Raw genomic sequence first — 14,799 nt, forward strand, 5'->3', positions numbered from 1 at the left:
AGGTCAGGCAGACAGCTGCCCGCGCTGCATTGCACAAGCCTGGGCATCACTGGGCTATTCCGAACCCCGCGAAACCTACACGGCGCACACCACAAACCAGCGACCATGTCTGCGAGAGGAAGACACCGAGTGCCAGTGCATCTGAAGGCAACAAGGAAAGTAGCTGCATCCCTCCTCGCCCGGGAACAGGCACAGCAGAAGTGATCTCTCCCCACCGAGCACACACCACACGACAACGGGTTATTATATCATGCTTTTAATACAAACTTAAAAAAATCTGGAACAATAGAAACTGTACAGATTTGATCAACCTTTTTGTTCTTTTTTTTTTGTTTTTTTTTTGTTTGTTTTTTTTTTGTTGTTTTTAACTAAATCTCTAGACACACCAATGTCCCGTTCCAAAATATTGCACAACATTCTGAATACAAAACTCTGATTGTATTCCTCCTTCGCTAAATAAGAAAAAAAAAAAAAAAGACCAAAAAAAAAAAAAAAGACAGCAACCCCCTTGGTTCCCCCTCTCAGTAGCCCCCTTCTTGGAAAGAAACCCAAGCAGAGCACACACAGTAACCCTCCGCTCGGAGACATACAGACTTCTGTCCTCTTTCACTCCTTCTCTCCCACAAGGCAACTGTCGATTCACTCCTCGGAGAGGGGCGGGAGGGAAAGGAGGGAGGCTGAGTAGGGAGAAAGGAATCTTCACCTCTTCTTTTTTTGTTTAAAGTTTTTTTCCTGAAAAAATATTTTTTCTCTCCTCTTTTTAAGAAAAAATCTTGAAAAGAAAAAAATTACAGTTTTTTTTTTACGTTAGAAATATACATATATTATATATACCTCTTACATTTTACAAATGTAGCAAATTATTCAATACAAACAGACATCAACAAAAAGAACACAAACCCATAAAAAATAAAAGTTAAAAAAAAAATTCTCTCTTCTCTTCCTAAGAAACCAGGTAAATTAGTGCAGGTTTTTAAAAAATAAAATTGAAGCTGAACGCCTACATCCAAGACTAGAAAAGACCCGAAAAGGCCGTTAGTTTCCATTGCTGCCTGACACTGGAGGAACGTTTCTGAAGCACGCTTTTTTCCTTTTAAGATACAAAGAGGTTGGTCCCTCCTCTTTTCCTCCTTCCGCTCACACCACTAATTTTTAAAGCAGGTATAATACGTGTGGCAGGGCAAAGCGGCATCAAAGCTTCACACACACACAAGCAGGTGGCCAGGGGGCATCCCCACCTCTCCCTGTGCTGGAGGAGAGCACGCTGCTCACAGGTGGCTTTGCCAGATGTGGGGACAGTTGGGGGGGGGGACAACTGGACCCGGGTCCCGCCATGGCGGGCTGAGCGCCCCTCGGTCCAGTGTGGCAAGTGGGCTGGCACTCAGTAGCACACTCCTAGGGAGAAGTAGGGGGTGGCAGTGGTAACGTCCCTAAGGGGGTGGGGGGAGGGTGTTTAAAAAAAAAAAAAGAAAAAAGAAAACAAGGGAAACCCAACAGCTCGGCCATTCTTCAGGAACTCATCCTAGTCTGGAAACCTGCATGGTTGAGGCCATGGGCGCCAGTATGGGGGAAGCTCCCTGGGCTCCACTCTCCTCGCCCACCCGCCGTGTCGGTCATAGCTCGATGGCAAGCAGCCTGCTCAGGAACCCACGCTGGGCATGAGGTCCGGACCGTGCCTCCCCCAGTCACCCAGCGAGGGGAAGCGTGTGCTGGAAAACTCTCCTTGAAGAGCTCCGGGCAGTGGCAGTCTCCCTAGGACAGACCTCTGCAAAGGCTCATTGGCAACACAACTGCAAGAGGGCTGGAGTAGCTTCATCTCAGCTCAAGGGAAGGGAGCAGGAAAAGCAGGAGTTCAAGTCCATCTCCCCTGAAACAGGGATGTCTGGAAAGAGCATGTTGGTTTGACAGATACAAGAGAAGTGGGTTTCAGAGGGTGCTCCAGAGACATCATTAAAAGAAAACCAAACCTCAAGTTCGGAAGGCAGCAAAAAGCTTATTTTTCATTTAAACTGAGAACTTCAAAGATTGGAGTCTCATCATCTCCACCTCTCTCCTCTTTGCACGCTTACATACTCCCACGACAGCCTCCAAGGAGACCTCCTTCCCACCTGGAGAGCCTCCACCCAACCTAGGCAAGAAGCAGCCCTCCTTCAGCTTCTCATGAAGGTGAGTTTTGGAGTCCCTAATGCACAAGCGACCTAGCTGAAATGCCACTACTGCCCAGCTGCAGTACGTTGTCCCAGGGAAAGCTGCAGGGGCATTCCCAGATCCCAGCCTTGTGGCAGGGAGGCACCATACATTCATATGTTGGGACGGCCGCTCGCCTTCCGAGTGCCTGTACCTGCTCTGCTCTAAGCCTGCCACCATCCACGCTGACGTGATCTGGCTGGAATGATGAGCTGATGCTAGGTGCTTCCCTTCCACACCAGATCAGCCACCTCCTCCCACTCCTCCAGAAGGGCAGGGGAGGGGATTTAGTCAGGTGTGTACCTGGCTGAAAGCACAAACCCTTATGCTACCACTCCAACAACATAGCCCTTTCTCTTCCTCAAAAGTAGTGCTGCCTCTCTAACTGAAAAAGAAAGGATTCCCTCCCCGAGGCAAGGAGATGAATTCACAGCAGGGAACAAGAACTCGGATCTCAGACACCACCCCAGGTGGATGCTGGTCCCTGCTGCTGGGGAGAATGTCTGGGAAGCAGGGGCAGGATCCAAGTGGGGCCGCCTGGCTCAGCACCACCTCACCTCCCCCAGCCGCAGGGGCAGGCGGGTGGTGTTTCTACACCACAGGGTTGTCACCTGGACCAGCCAGCCGGCCCTGAGAGGGCATGGAAAGGCCCCCTCGCTCACATGCAGAAGGGGACAATAATCACAGTCACTCAGTTCAAAGTGCTGTCCTCCTGTAGCTGCAGCTGGAAGTGCGGATGAGGAAGGGAGCAGTAAGAAGCCATTTCACAGTAACACTCTGCCCTCCTTGCTACGTGCTGGGAGGAGGTCAAGGAGAAGAGTTAGTGCTTTTCAGCACACAGACAGAACAGCTGACACCAGCCCGGCCTGAAGCAACAACAGCACAACGGTCTACGCCCGTGGGCACAGTAGATGCTCTCCGTCTACACGCAGAGCCGTAACAGAAAAAGCAGGCTCACCCACCCACTGCTGGCTAGCACGCAACAACAACGTGTGTATCTCCACCGATACTGACTCATCCTCTCCCCATGCCTCCTCCAGCCTCCAGCGAGGTGGTACAAAGAAGACATCCCTACACCCTGGTGGAAGGACCCTGTGTCCAGCGCTGGGAGGGGGTGCAGGTCATCAGGAGCATTGTGACCTATGGTTGCACCAGTCCTGGGTTGGGGTGGGAGGGAAGGGGGAACACAAACCGAAAGAAATCCCAAGACTCATTTAAGGAGTAAAAAAGTGAGTAGGAAAAAAGCACAGGGACTGAGTTAAAAAACAAGTCAGTGCTTCAGGAGCGTTGCCAGCACAGCGCAACAACACTGGGCTTTCTCTTTTCCCAAGAAGCTATATTTATAAGATTTGAATATTTTCTGTATATTTCTATTTTTCTTTTCTCTCCCTCTTTATTGTTTGTTTTGCTCTTGTTTCCCCCCCCTCCCTCCCCGCCCCAAAATACTCTCCTTCCTTGTGTTCAGTTGGCCAGGACGACAGGCTGGAACGACTGGCTGGGATACTGCATGGCATTCAGGTTGTAGCTGAGTCCTTCCACGAAGGGAGACTTCTCCAAAAAGAGGCTGTTGGTGCTGCCACCGAAGACCTGAGCCATATCAAAGGTACCACCCGTGCCGGTGTTGAACTGCGATGCCGGCGGGATGCTGCTGGCCTGGCTCTCACTGGCAACACCATCGAAGAAGAGACTGCTGGCTCCCGGCGACCCGCCGCTGTAAACGAACTCCTTGGCGTTGGGGGAGAGCTGCGACTGCGGGGCTTGGCTCCCAGTGCTGCCGACGAAGTTCAGAGAGTGCATAGACAGGGAGAGGCCCTTGTGCTTCAGCAGGTTGGTGGTGGGAGACCTGACCATCCTCGGCTGCTGCCCAGCCCCTGCTCCGCCGCCCCCTCCTCCAGCTCCTCCGCCCTTCTTCATCTTGGTAGAGCCGAACTTTGTGGCAGCAAAGGTGGCAGTGGTGAAAGTGATGGGCTGGGCAGAGCGAGGGATGAAGGTAGGGCTAGGCGACTGGCCGAAGGAGGGGGACGGAGAGTTTGACAGCGAGTTGTCCTGACTGCCGATGGGGACAAACACCTGGGCGTCAGGGTTGAAGCTGCTCTTGATTTCTTTGTCCAGCTCCACCGCGCTGCAGCCCTCGCTGTCATCCAGGTAGAGGACCTTAACAGAGCCCTTCTCGCCAATCTGGTAGGAAACCTCAAAAGGATCGATCCAGACACTCAGCTCTTCCGGCACATTGGCACGGACATCCTCCACAGCCAGCCCGCTTCGCTTGGCCGCCAGCTCCACCACTGGATCCACTGTCTCCCCTATATGAACACAGCGATACCCAGATCCCTTCAGAGGCTTCTCTGGGTACCAGTGACCCTCATATTTCTTCTTCAGCAGGCGCTCTAGCTCCTCACCAAACAGGTCTGCCCGCCTCCGAGGAAGCTTGTTGTACAGGTATGAGATGATGAAGTTAAGAGCAACTTTGATCTCCAGATGCATACTCCCTTCGCAGCAAGCAAGTCAGGGCAGTGTATTAAAAGAGACAAAATGACACGCACATAGACAAGATTTGGCTCCAAAGAGACCTAGGGAAAAAGAGAAAAGGATGGATGAAGAAGAGAGAACACAACAGCTCTCCACCTGTTAAGATAAACAGCCGCGCATTTTCATTAAGGAAAGCGGAACAAGCAGTTTGCACAAACACTAACAAGCAGTGATGCTCTCTAGGAGGATCACCCCAAATCTACTGTCCCTCAAAACAAAGAGATGCTGGTAGGGAGGGGTCTCCCTGGTCCTCTACAGAAGAGGTAAGGGTGTAGCTACTACCCGCACATAGGCACGTACATTGTACTTACCTCATTGCCAAGTACCGCTGCTGAAACCCAGCGAGCCAACTGTCTGCTCCAGCAGAGCTATTTCAGCACATCTAACATGCCTCTCTCTGCCCTAGCACTTAGCTGCTTCCAGCACGGCTCACCTGCACCAGCCTCTCTCCAGAACACAAGTGCACCACCTGAACAGCCTCGTGACTCGCTCAGCAGCTTGCGCAGAGACCTGCTCGCTCTCAGGACGGCAGGGACAGCCTCTCCTCCGGGAGCCTGGGTGGCTGTGCCGGGTGCCACGTCCTGCTGGCACAAACGCAGAAGGGACAAGAAGCAGCGAGGGAGGGTGCTGAGGCACCAGCTGCCAGCCCGTGTTTACTACCCTCTTGACTGGCAGGCACGTATCTTATTAAGCATACGTAGTTGAGGCTCTGCCTTGCTACAAGCCTAAAATCCCAGTTTAACTCAGGTAGGGGGGGAAAGGGGGAAAGAAACGTGCAGAGTCACAAAACACACACGTGCCAACATCCTGTCCAATACAGTTCACATCGCTTATTCCTGGGCAGAGGGATGATGAGCTCTGCCAGGATCAGGTACCTACTTCATAAAAACTGAAACTGCTTGCCAAAGACTGAAGTAATCCTCCTTCCCTCATGAGGAAGTCTCTGAAATGGAGAGAACCCACAAAAGCACAATGCAAAACCACAACACTCAACTCTCCCATTATACGCACATTTGCAAACAATGTTCGTCTGAGTACAAAAAAAAAAAAAACCCAGGTAGGTCACCACCACACTCTGTCACCCATCCAAAGAAAACAAATCCCACAGATATTTTAAGAGGAAGCACACTTCCAGTAGCCTCCACGCCTCTCTAGGGGGAAGCAGAATATCCAGTTTTTAATTGGCAGCTTAGTCAGAGGCTGCCTTGTCTTCAGCTGCCCTCACCTTGCTCAAACAGACACACCATGTTCAACCGTCTTCCTAAAATGGGCTTCAGGGATGCTCTCACGCAGCACTCAAGCCAATGTTTACAACTTGTGCCAATTATTTTGGGGGTGGGGACGGAGTACAAACATAGTGTCAGCATTCCCCTGAAAAACCGGGAATCCCGGCAGCACAACCAGGTATCCACACTGGTCTAGGTCAGGAGAAGAAAAAAAAAAAAAAACACACAAAAAACCAACTGACCAGACTTGTTTGCTTGGTCTAGTTTAGCGGACAAGAAGGATTAAACACATTTTAAAGAAACCCTCAAGTATTTTGAGATTTTGTTACAAAAAAAAAGGCGGGGGTGGAATTCTATGCTTTTTCTGTACCAGTCTGAGCTCAAGAGAGGCTTGGCTTCAGGGTGACAGTAACCAGAAACAGATGACACACCTGAAGTCCACCAACAAGGTGGTCAGTTCTGGAAGGAGAATCCCCTTCAGGTTTGATTCAGCGACAAGAAAGAAAACACTGGAATGAGGGTATGGAAAAGAGAGGACAAAGTCTTGCCTTTAAAACCTGCTTTAAGGATTTACTGTAGCGTAACAACTTTGGGCAGGTCATCGAGACCTGACCAAATTCAAATAAGACTAGATCAACACCAAAGGAATATGCAACCAGAGTTTTTCAGAGAACAGCAAGGATAAGCCATTTTCAGAAGGCAGGAGTCTTGCCACAGAGACGGAGCCCTTTCCAGAGACAACGGCACAAAGCAAACCCCTGAAAGTGCACATGTTAGCAAGAGCTTATACGGCCCACGCTACCTTAAGGGGGGGATTACACGGAGCCCTCTTGCTCCTTTGGCTTTGAGGCATCTGAGGGAGAGGACAGCTTGGGATCCCAGCAAATTAAGCAGGAGGAGAAGAGCCAGTTTTGTAAGTCTTTTAATCTTGTGTGATAAATTCTAGTCCAGATGCAAAATCTATTAAGAAATCAGAAATTACAGATTGGGAAAGGAGAAGAGACCAGAATTTGTTACCACCCTATTTGCAACACAAATGCCTCAATATACTTTGAGGAGCCCACATCCTCATCAACCTTCTGCAGAAGACAGCGAGCAGATACAATTATAAATCATTGCCTCCTTTTTTCTTTTATTTAAGAAGTACTCCCCCTTCCTAAAAGGGGAATACTGTGTACCTTGACTATGAAAAAGATGAGTTAATTAGTCTAATAATATCAACAGCTGCCAAGGTAGCTGACACTTGTAGAAAGCACAAGAAGTCAGAGATACCACTGACTCCTCTCAGGCTGTTGACAGTAGGCCCCTCTCAATCTCTTTCTATTGCACCAGAATGTGATAACATAAAATAAAAGATAAAAAAACCAAACAGCTGAAGCAGCATGGCTCCAAGACAAGAAACAACTAAATATCAACTGTAAAAGGTATTCTGACAAGACTTCCATGAAGAGAGGCTTGCCCACACTGACAGGATCTCCAAAGCAAAGGCGTACTGTACCGTGGGCAGAACACAAAGGGCTGTTCCTCTGCTCTGCGGAGGAAAGGCAGGAGCCCCCCCAGCCCCCACCGCGATCAGCAACACCGAGGCACTGAAGGAGAGAGAGGGGCCAAATAACCCCTTGCATCAGAGGAGAGCAAACACGGGAACCATGCCCTCTCCTCCTGCCTGCGCAAACACAGCGGGTGACCTTGCGAGTATCCCTCCGGCCTCCCGAGAGAGGCCTGACTCCCTCCCCGGGGAACCGGCTGGCTGCTGCTGCTGCTGCCGCCGCCTCAACCCCTTTGAAAGCGGCCTTTCGAAGCGGGCGACCACGACGGCCTGTAGTCCCAGGGCAGGCCACACCCGTCCGGAACACGGGCCCCCTTCACACCCTTCGCCGCCCCAACCCGGCCCGGAGGGACTCCCCCGACTCGAGGCGAGAGGCCCCGCGGGGGAACCCACCCGGGGAGGGCGGCCATTTCTGGTGACCCGGCCGGACGGCCTCGCCCCCGCCTCCCAACCCCGCCGCCGCGGGGCGCCCTGGGCGTTGTAGTCCTCGCCCCCACTCCCCGCCCCGCGACCTACTTCGCCCCCGGACTACAGCTCCCGTCGCGCCCCGCGCCCGGCCCGGCCCGGCGCTTCCCTCGGCGGGGCAGGGCCGCAAAATTTTCCACGGCACATGCGCCCTGGCGCTGCCCACGGCAGGGTTGGGGGGGGGGGAGGGAAACACGCCCCGTCGCCCGGCGCTGGGGACCGCCGGGCAGCCGCCCCCTTCTTCCCTTCCCCTCCCTCCCCTCTCGGCGGGGACGGGGAGGCGCGTCCCCACCCCACGGCAGCCTCCCCCCCCGCCCCACGGCTGCGGGATGGCCACAAGCCCCGTGTGTCGTCCCCGTCTCTCCAGATCCCCAAACCACGGTCCCCAAAAAAAGCCCTTTAATGGGGGGGGGGGAGAAGGGGGGGGGAAGGTCCCGTCCGCCTCAAGGGCGAGCTCCTGGCACCGCGCACCCGGGGGGCCCCCGAGGCCTGGAGGATCGGGGAGGGGGTGGGTGGGTGGGTGGGTACGGGCCCCCCCAGACACCCACCCCCACGAAGGTAACCCAGGGCCCGACCTTCCCCCGCTGCCGCATGACCCCTTCCCAGCAGCAGCGGCCGTGCCCGCGAAGGGCACCTCGGCCGGTCCCCCCACCCTCGCCGCCTTCACGGGGGTGACAGGGCCCCTCCGCCGGCGACCAGCCCAGCCCAGCCCCGGCAGCGCCTTTGTTGTCGCCGGGATTCTCCCCCTCTACCCCCAGGAGCCGGCGGGGGCTGCATCTACCGTGAGGGAAGGGAGACACCCCAGCGGCACCCCCGCACCCCCAACCCCCCCCACCCCAGGGTGCCCGCCACCGCCCCCGGGCCCGGCCGGCCCTTTTCGGGGCTGAGCCGCACCCCGTCCCCCATCAGACTGGGAAGGGGGGGGGGACGGGACGACGACACACAAAATGGTGAACCGGGGCACTGCGAGGCGTCAGCGACCCAATGACTTTCACACACACACCCCCCCGACACCCCATTAATCCCCCCCGTCCCCGGGGGGGCTGCAGCCGCACGGCCGCTCCGCGCACGGATAAATTACCCGCCGGAGGGGAGCGATGAGCCCCCTCAGGCCGAGCCCACAAAGGGGGGGCAGGCCAGGGGGACCCGGCCGGAGACGGGGCGGTGAGGGAAGCACCCCCAGCCCCACTTACTTCGTCCTTGGCTCCAGGGCCGGCGGCTGTCGGGGGCCGTGGGCGCTGCCGGCGGAACCTGGGCGGTGCGTGCGAGTCTCTGCCCCGTCCCGTCCCCTCCCTCGCCTTATCCCCGGCGGTGCGGTTCCTCCGCGGGGCGGACCCGGGGGCTGCGGCGCGGGCCGGAGGTGGTGCGGGACGCCGGACGGTGGTGATGGTGGGGGGTGCGGGTGTCCGGTGCCCGTATCGTCGCCGCCGCCTGCTCGTCGCCCCGCCGGCCCGCAGCCGCCCGCGCCCTGGCCCCAAGTGAGCCAACTCACGGCAAACTTTCACCCTTAGCAACCCCGCGCAGGGATCCGCGCTCCCGCCCAGCGTGATGCGGTCGCGGAGGGCGGGCCGGGACTACTTCCCCCTCCCTTAGGCGTCCGCTCGGCCCCGCCGCGCCGCGGAGATGGGGGGGGGGGTATGGGGATTAATTACCCTTTTTCTCCCCTTCCCCCACCCCCCCCCAGCGGGGGACGCTGCCAGCCGCGTGGCACCGCGGAGCGCCCCGACCCCGGGCGCCAGGGGCAGGAAGGGGCAGGGGGTTTAGCGGGGATGAGGATTGACCTGAGGATTTCCCCAAGCGGCTTAGCCTGGGGCGATGGCCGGGGGGGGGGACACCAGCGAGGGGATCGAAGGAACCGGCCGGCGTTTCCCCCGCCTCCGCACATGGCGGGTGCTGGGCAGGAACAGGCCGCGGTGGGGGTGGGGGGAAGCTAGTGCCGCCGGGACCCGGCTCTGTGTCAGGGCCGGCACCGGGGAATTCGGGCTCCCGAGGGGACAAGCCCAATGCACAGCCCCAGTGAAGCCTTCAAAAACTCCGTGCTGAAAGCCCCAAGCCCCGGGGCTGAGGTGCCCAGAAGGGCGTGAGAAGGTGGAACCCCGGATCCGTTCCTCGCTGCCAACCCCCCCGGTCCAGCGACACCTCCTCAGGGGACAAGGGGGCGAGGCGCGGCGAGGCCTGCCGGTGCCACCCCAGGGACGGCGGGAGCAGCCACAACCACCCCTGCGGCCCCCAGCCCAGCCGACACCCCTCTCCCTGGCGGACTATTTTGTCTCAACACGCCTGTGCACCTCCGCCCTTCAGCGGTGGGCCGGGCCGGCCGCGGCGGAGGCGACGGAGCCGCAAGGTGCGCGAGCGGCGGCCGTGCTAAAAATAACTACGGCGTGTTAGCAACAGCCTTCCCATTGGCTGGCCGGGCCCGCCGTCGCTTCCGGATTGGTGCGCTGCCTCAGCCAGTGAGCCGAAGGGGGTGTGCGCGGCGGGGCGGTGCCGGGTGCGGCGCAGGTACTGCCGGGAGTTGTAGTCGCCATGGCGGCCGCGGCCTGGCCGACCCCGTCCCGCACCGTGGGGTATTGGGGGGGATCCAGGAGAGCCAGGACGCGAGGCGGTGTCGCGCTGCCCTGGGGACGGACAGCCGAGGAGATGAGCGTCCCTGAGGCCATCGCCTCGGACAGACACCACTTGCAAAGGGCTCTTGCTGTCCACGGGTGAGGCAGCTCCTGATGCGAGTGATGCTCCAAGCAAGCGCAAGGGACACCAAGAACGGCACTTCCATGAGTTTTCCTCAGCATTGGAACAGGCGGACTGGGGAGGGAGAACCCGTGACCAGTGCACTACCACAACCCCCGCCACAGTGGGGGCAGCTTGCCCAGCCCGTGAAGTGTCCCGTTTCCCAAGAAAAATCCCATCGTGGAGTCACGTTCCGTCATGGAATCACATTCCATCTTGGAATCCTGTCTTCCCAATAACACAGTCATGTTTGAATGTTTAATTCATTGCCCGTCTTCAAAAGGGACAAAGACCACAGACACTTCCTGAGCTGCTCCATGTCCATCCGGTTAAATAATTCTCCGTAGCAACTGTCTGCCAAGTGCAAAAATACGAAGTCCCTCTCCCGCGCCGTTTCCACAAAGATCCTCGGCATCTTTCTGGGTTTGGTTTGTCCTCCCTCGCTCAGGAACTCTTTACCTTAGGTACTGCCTTTGCCACTGAAGAGGACTTCTTCTGAAGCCAGCCAGCACCAGCCCGTCAGTGCTCTCCTCCCTAGCCCCAGCGCTACACCACTATCCTTGCTCATTTTCCCACCGATTTAAAAAAAACACAAACCAAAACCCAGTAACTTTTGAAGCTTTTTTGTTTGTTTTTTTTTTTTTCTGCAGGGGAAGGGGGAGGCAGAGAAGGGGAAGATTTATGAGAGCTATTATGAGCAGCCCTATTTTCATCACTCCTAGTTTAAAAGGAATTTAGTTACAAAAGAACGCCTTTTTTTTTTTTTTTTTTTTTTCCTTTTTCTAATACTCCCTTGCTTTGCTGGAAACAAAAATCACACTGTCAGCCAGATATCGGGAAATTAAAACGACTGCGCTATTTTTAGCATCATTAAGGGGGGAAAAAAAAAAAAAAAGAGGCAATTACATTTCTAAAATTCTATTGTTGTTTTAATAAGGTGTTACTAAGAGGGTGTTACACATTAGGGCTCTTTAAAATACTTGTGCCTTGACCGTGCTCCTTTAATTATCGCGTCGCCCCGGTACACATGCAGGCAGAGGAATCCTGTCACAGTACCCGCTCATGCATTCTCGGCCATTTGGCCATTACGTCAAAGCAAAGCTACCGGATCACGTGCACGCGGGGAGGGAAGGAATCGCCAGGCCGCCGCTGGGGCAGAGCTCGTTTTGCTGGGTTATTTGATGCCAAGGAAGGGCAGTCAGGTTATAATCGAGCGTAATTAACACCGCCATACCCTGAATCTTCTTTACATTCAAGTCACATGACGACCTCAAGGAAATGAAAAATTCTTTCCTGCTATTGAAAATAGGCAAACAACATCTCCAGCTGATCCCCATAATGAGAAAATAACAGCTCCTGTGCAGATAAGGTTTCAGAAGCAGGATTTTGTCTATACAATTCCCGCAGGGAAAGCTCACAGACAGACCTGAGGCCTTTGCCTACCTTTAGTGTTCTGTTTTGTTTTGTTTTTTTTTTTACAAGAAAGGTAATGCTTTGGGCTCAAGGGCTTTGTCAAGACAAGGTCTGAAATGATCCAAAAGCCTGGAGGTGCGTTAAGGAGCTATTTGCTGAGCTGGGCTGTAGGTTGCGACACTGGGGGGCTGGTAGTCGGTCTGAAGAGGCGTCTAACAGGGAACATCTATATTTCAGAACGCAGCAACGCCTTGTTAGTACTGGCAACAAAGAGGACAATTACTTAATAGGCCAAGAGGTCCCATGTCTGTCCCCCCTGTGTAAATATTTGAAATTAGTTTTTTTACTTATTATGTAACATCCTTTTGATTTATTAAAAAAAAAGGAAAAAGAAAAAAAGAGATAACCCTACCTAGAAAAAGTAATGGCAGGAAGACACATTTAGCTCCATGCAATTAAGGTTTGCAGCCAGCACCACAGGGGTTCAGCTGCCGCAGAGACGCAGCTCCCCTCCTCCTCCCACCCTTCCTCGCAGTTGTGAAGCAAGTGCTTCACAGCTGGCAGCCAGGGAGCCCCCCGAATCGGGATACTTCAGGCTCCAAGGTCTGATGAAGCCCTTCCAGAGCCTGGCAGGCAGACAGTAGCGGGACAGTCTGGTCTCATTCCCCCCCTGCAGGGAAGCTCGCCCTTTTAGCATGTGCTCCGGTCTCCAGCGCTGCCAGGAAACCTCCTTCTACTGAGCAAGTACTTTAAAAAAAAAATCTATTTAGGTAAGAAATATTGCAGATCTCTAGGGGCCCTGCCTGGGTTTCATTTGCTGGCGAACAGAAATCATTACCATGCAGGCAAGGCTGAGTTTTTCTGGGCTACCCAACTGTATCCATTACCCTTGTCTGAATTAGCAGCTTCAGGGCAATGTCCCGTCCGTGCTCTGAAAGTACCAGAAAGGCAGCGGCGCTGAACTGCTCCGAGCACCAGCAGCGTTTGGCATTCTCCCCAGAGCTGTCTGAGCAAACAAGGCAAAGGGGAAAAAGCCTGTCCCTCCCTCTCTCCACCTGCCCAGCGACTCAGAACAACTAGAAATGGCAGCTTAACTCCCATTCCTGCCAGAACGCAGACCAATATACCCAGCAGTCAGAGTGAGGGCACCCAGAGTGCCAAGAAAATAAGTGTGCTCAGCCATTTTTGGGGGTGGGGGAAGGGATGGGGACACTCGCGTCTCTATAGCAACCCCAGCCTGGCTGATCCTGCTAAATGATCGGGAACAAGGGCTGCTCTAAAATTAGGTCTTCTAGGGGTCCCTGCTCCAGGGGCAATAACTCTTTGAGACAAAAGAAATAATTCAAACTTAATTTCCCTCTACCTTCACCCAACAACTTTTGTTATCTTAGAAACTTCCGGGAAAGGAAAAAAAAAAATGTACAAACCTTCTGCATTCTTAGTGTGATAATTTGGGCAGCCTGACTGAGAGCAAGTGATAAATTCTGCTTGAAGTGATAAAGTTCCAGGTACAAAAAAAATCTGCATGTCATGCCCTGCTTTTAAAGAAATACAGAATTTAACAGGGCTGATAACAGTTCTGACATGGGCTTCCCAGTCAGGAACAAGAGGCAGCTGTTTATTCAGATAGAATTCCTTTGAGAGAGTGGGTTTGCCGTTAACCAGAGAACCAGTTTGCTCTGAACATCTTGGCAAATGGCACCCACATTGGTAAAAATTAACAAGAAGCCGCATTAGGGGACCATGGTGCGGGGAAGAAGCCATGCACATACTCTAAGGACGGCAAAAAGCTTGGAAGAGAAACCTGACAGAATTAATAGCTGGGTGTAGGAGAGGGAGGAGCAGCTAAGATGGCTGTAGGACCAGTCATAGCCAGAGCCAGCTGCAGCAGGAAGAAACGACTTTTAAGGGAAGGATCACCACAACTTGTCTGCCTGTTTTTGCTCTTATCCTAAACACCTAAATGGCTGGAGCAGGTAGAAGAGGCATTTAAGCCAGAGAGGAGTTACAGGTATCACTACTAACCTCAGGGGCACGATACAGGCTGTGCACCCTGAGACTGTGCAAAGAGAATCCCGTTACTGTAGCTCGGCTCGGGCTATGAAGACTTTAGGGACTACAGGGCACACTGAGCAAGGACCTTAATTTAACCATCTGAGGAGTGCATGCATTAGTAGGGAACTCAGTTCCGCCTCCACATAAAGGTGCCCGTTCCCAGATCTCTGCTGAGCCAACAGACTGCTTTTAGCCTCTACTGGTATTTGACAAACAAGCAGCCTCTGGTTTTCAGCACGCATAGGGCTAATAGCCTCGAACACAATAGTTGGTTTCCAGTTACAGCAGGGAAGGCTTTAACTTATTCACAAGAACAGGATAGCGAGTCAAATAGCTTAGTAGGTTTTAGAAAGGGATTGGATGTTTGCATGGTGAAACAACATCCACAGCCGCATTAGCTAGGATAAGGGTTACAAGCTCAGCGATCCTCACGCTACAGGACAAAATGATCAGTGGCTGGGATCACAGGCAGACAAAAGCGATAGCCATTCCCTGAAGCTCCTTGCAGCAAGGTCACATGGCCATAAGCAGGCACTGTCAGAAACCAGATAACCCATTGTGCAGTTCTAGCTGGGCTAATCCTGCGTGTCCCCAGAAAGCTCCAGAGAGGCTAGGCACAGAATGAACCACAGAGAAATCCTTGTTATT

At 54.1% G+C, this 14,799-nt stretch overlaps 1 protein-coding gene across 3 annotated transcripts; it reads right to left on the reverse strand.

The window, feature by feature from the left end:
- Positions 1-240: 240 nt before the first annotated feature.
- Positions 241-9,499, reverse strand: TOB2 (transducer of ERBB2, 2). 3 transcript variants are annotated; one of them, XM_063322533.1, is made up of 3 exons: positions 9,150-9,499; positions 6,745-6,902; positions 241-4,757 (listed from the first exon to the last, which is right to left on the reverse strand). In XM_063322533.1, exon 3 carries the CDS (start codon positions 4,669-4,671, stop codon positions 3,649-3,651), a length of 1,023 nt encoding a protein of 340 aa, XP_063178603.1. In that variant the 5' UTR covers positions 4,672-4,757; positions 6,745-6,902; positions 9,150-9,499; the 3' UTR covers positions 241-3,648. The 3 variants fall into 3 exon arrangements, with proteins under 3 accessions (XP_063178603.1, XP_063178601.1, XP_063178602.1); XM_063322531.1 differs by lacking the exon at positions 6,745-6,902; XM_063322532.1 differs by lacking the exons at positions 6,745-6,902; positions 9,150-9,499 and adding an exon at positions 5,028-6,734.
- Positions 9,500-14,799: the final 5,300 nt, after the last annotated feature.

Source organism: Chroicocephalus ridibundus, chromosome 1 (assembly GCF_963924245.1).
Source record: "Chroicocephalus ridibundus chromosome 1, bChrRid1.1, whole genome shotgun sequence".
Lineage (NCBI taxonomy): Eukaryota > Metazoa > Chordata > Aves > Charadriiformes > Laridae > Chroicocephalus > Chroicocephalus ridibundus.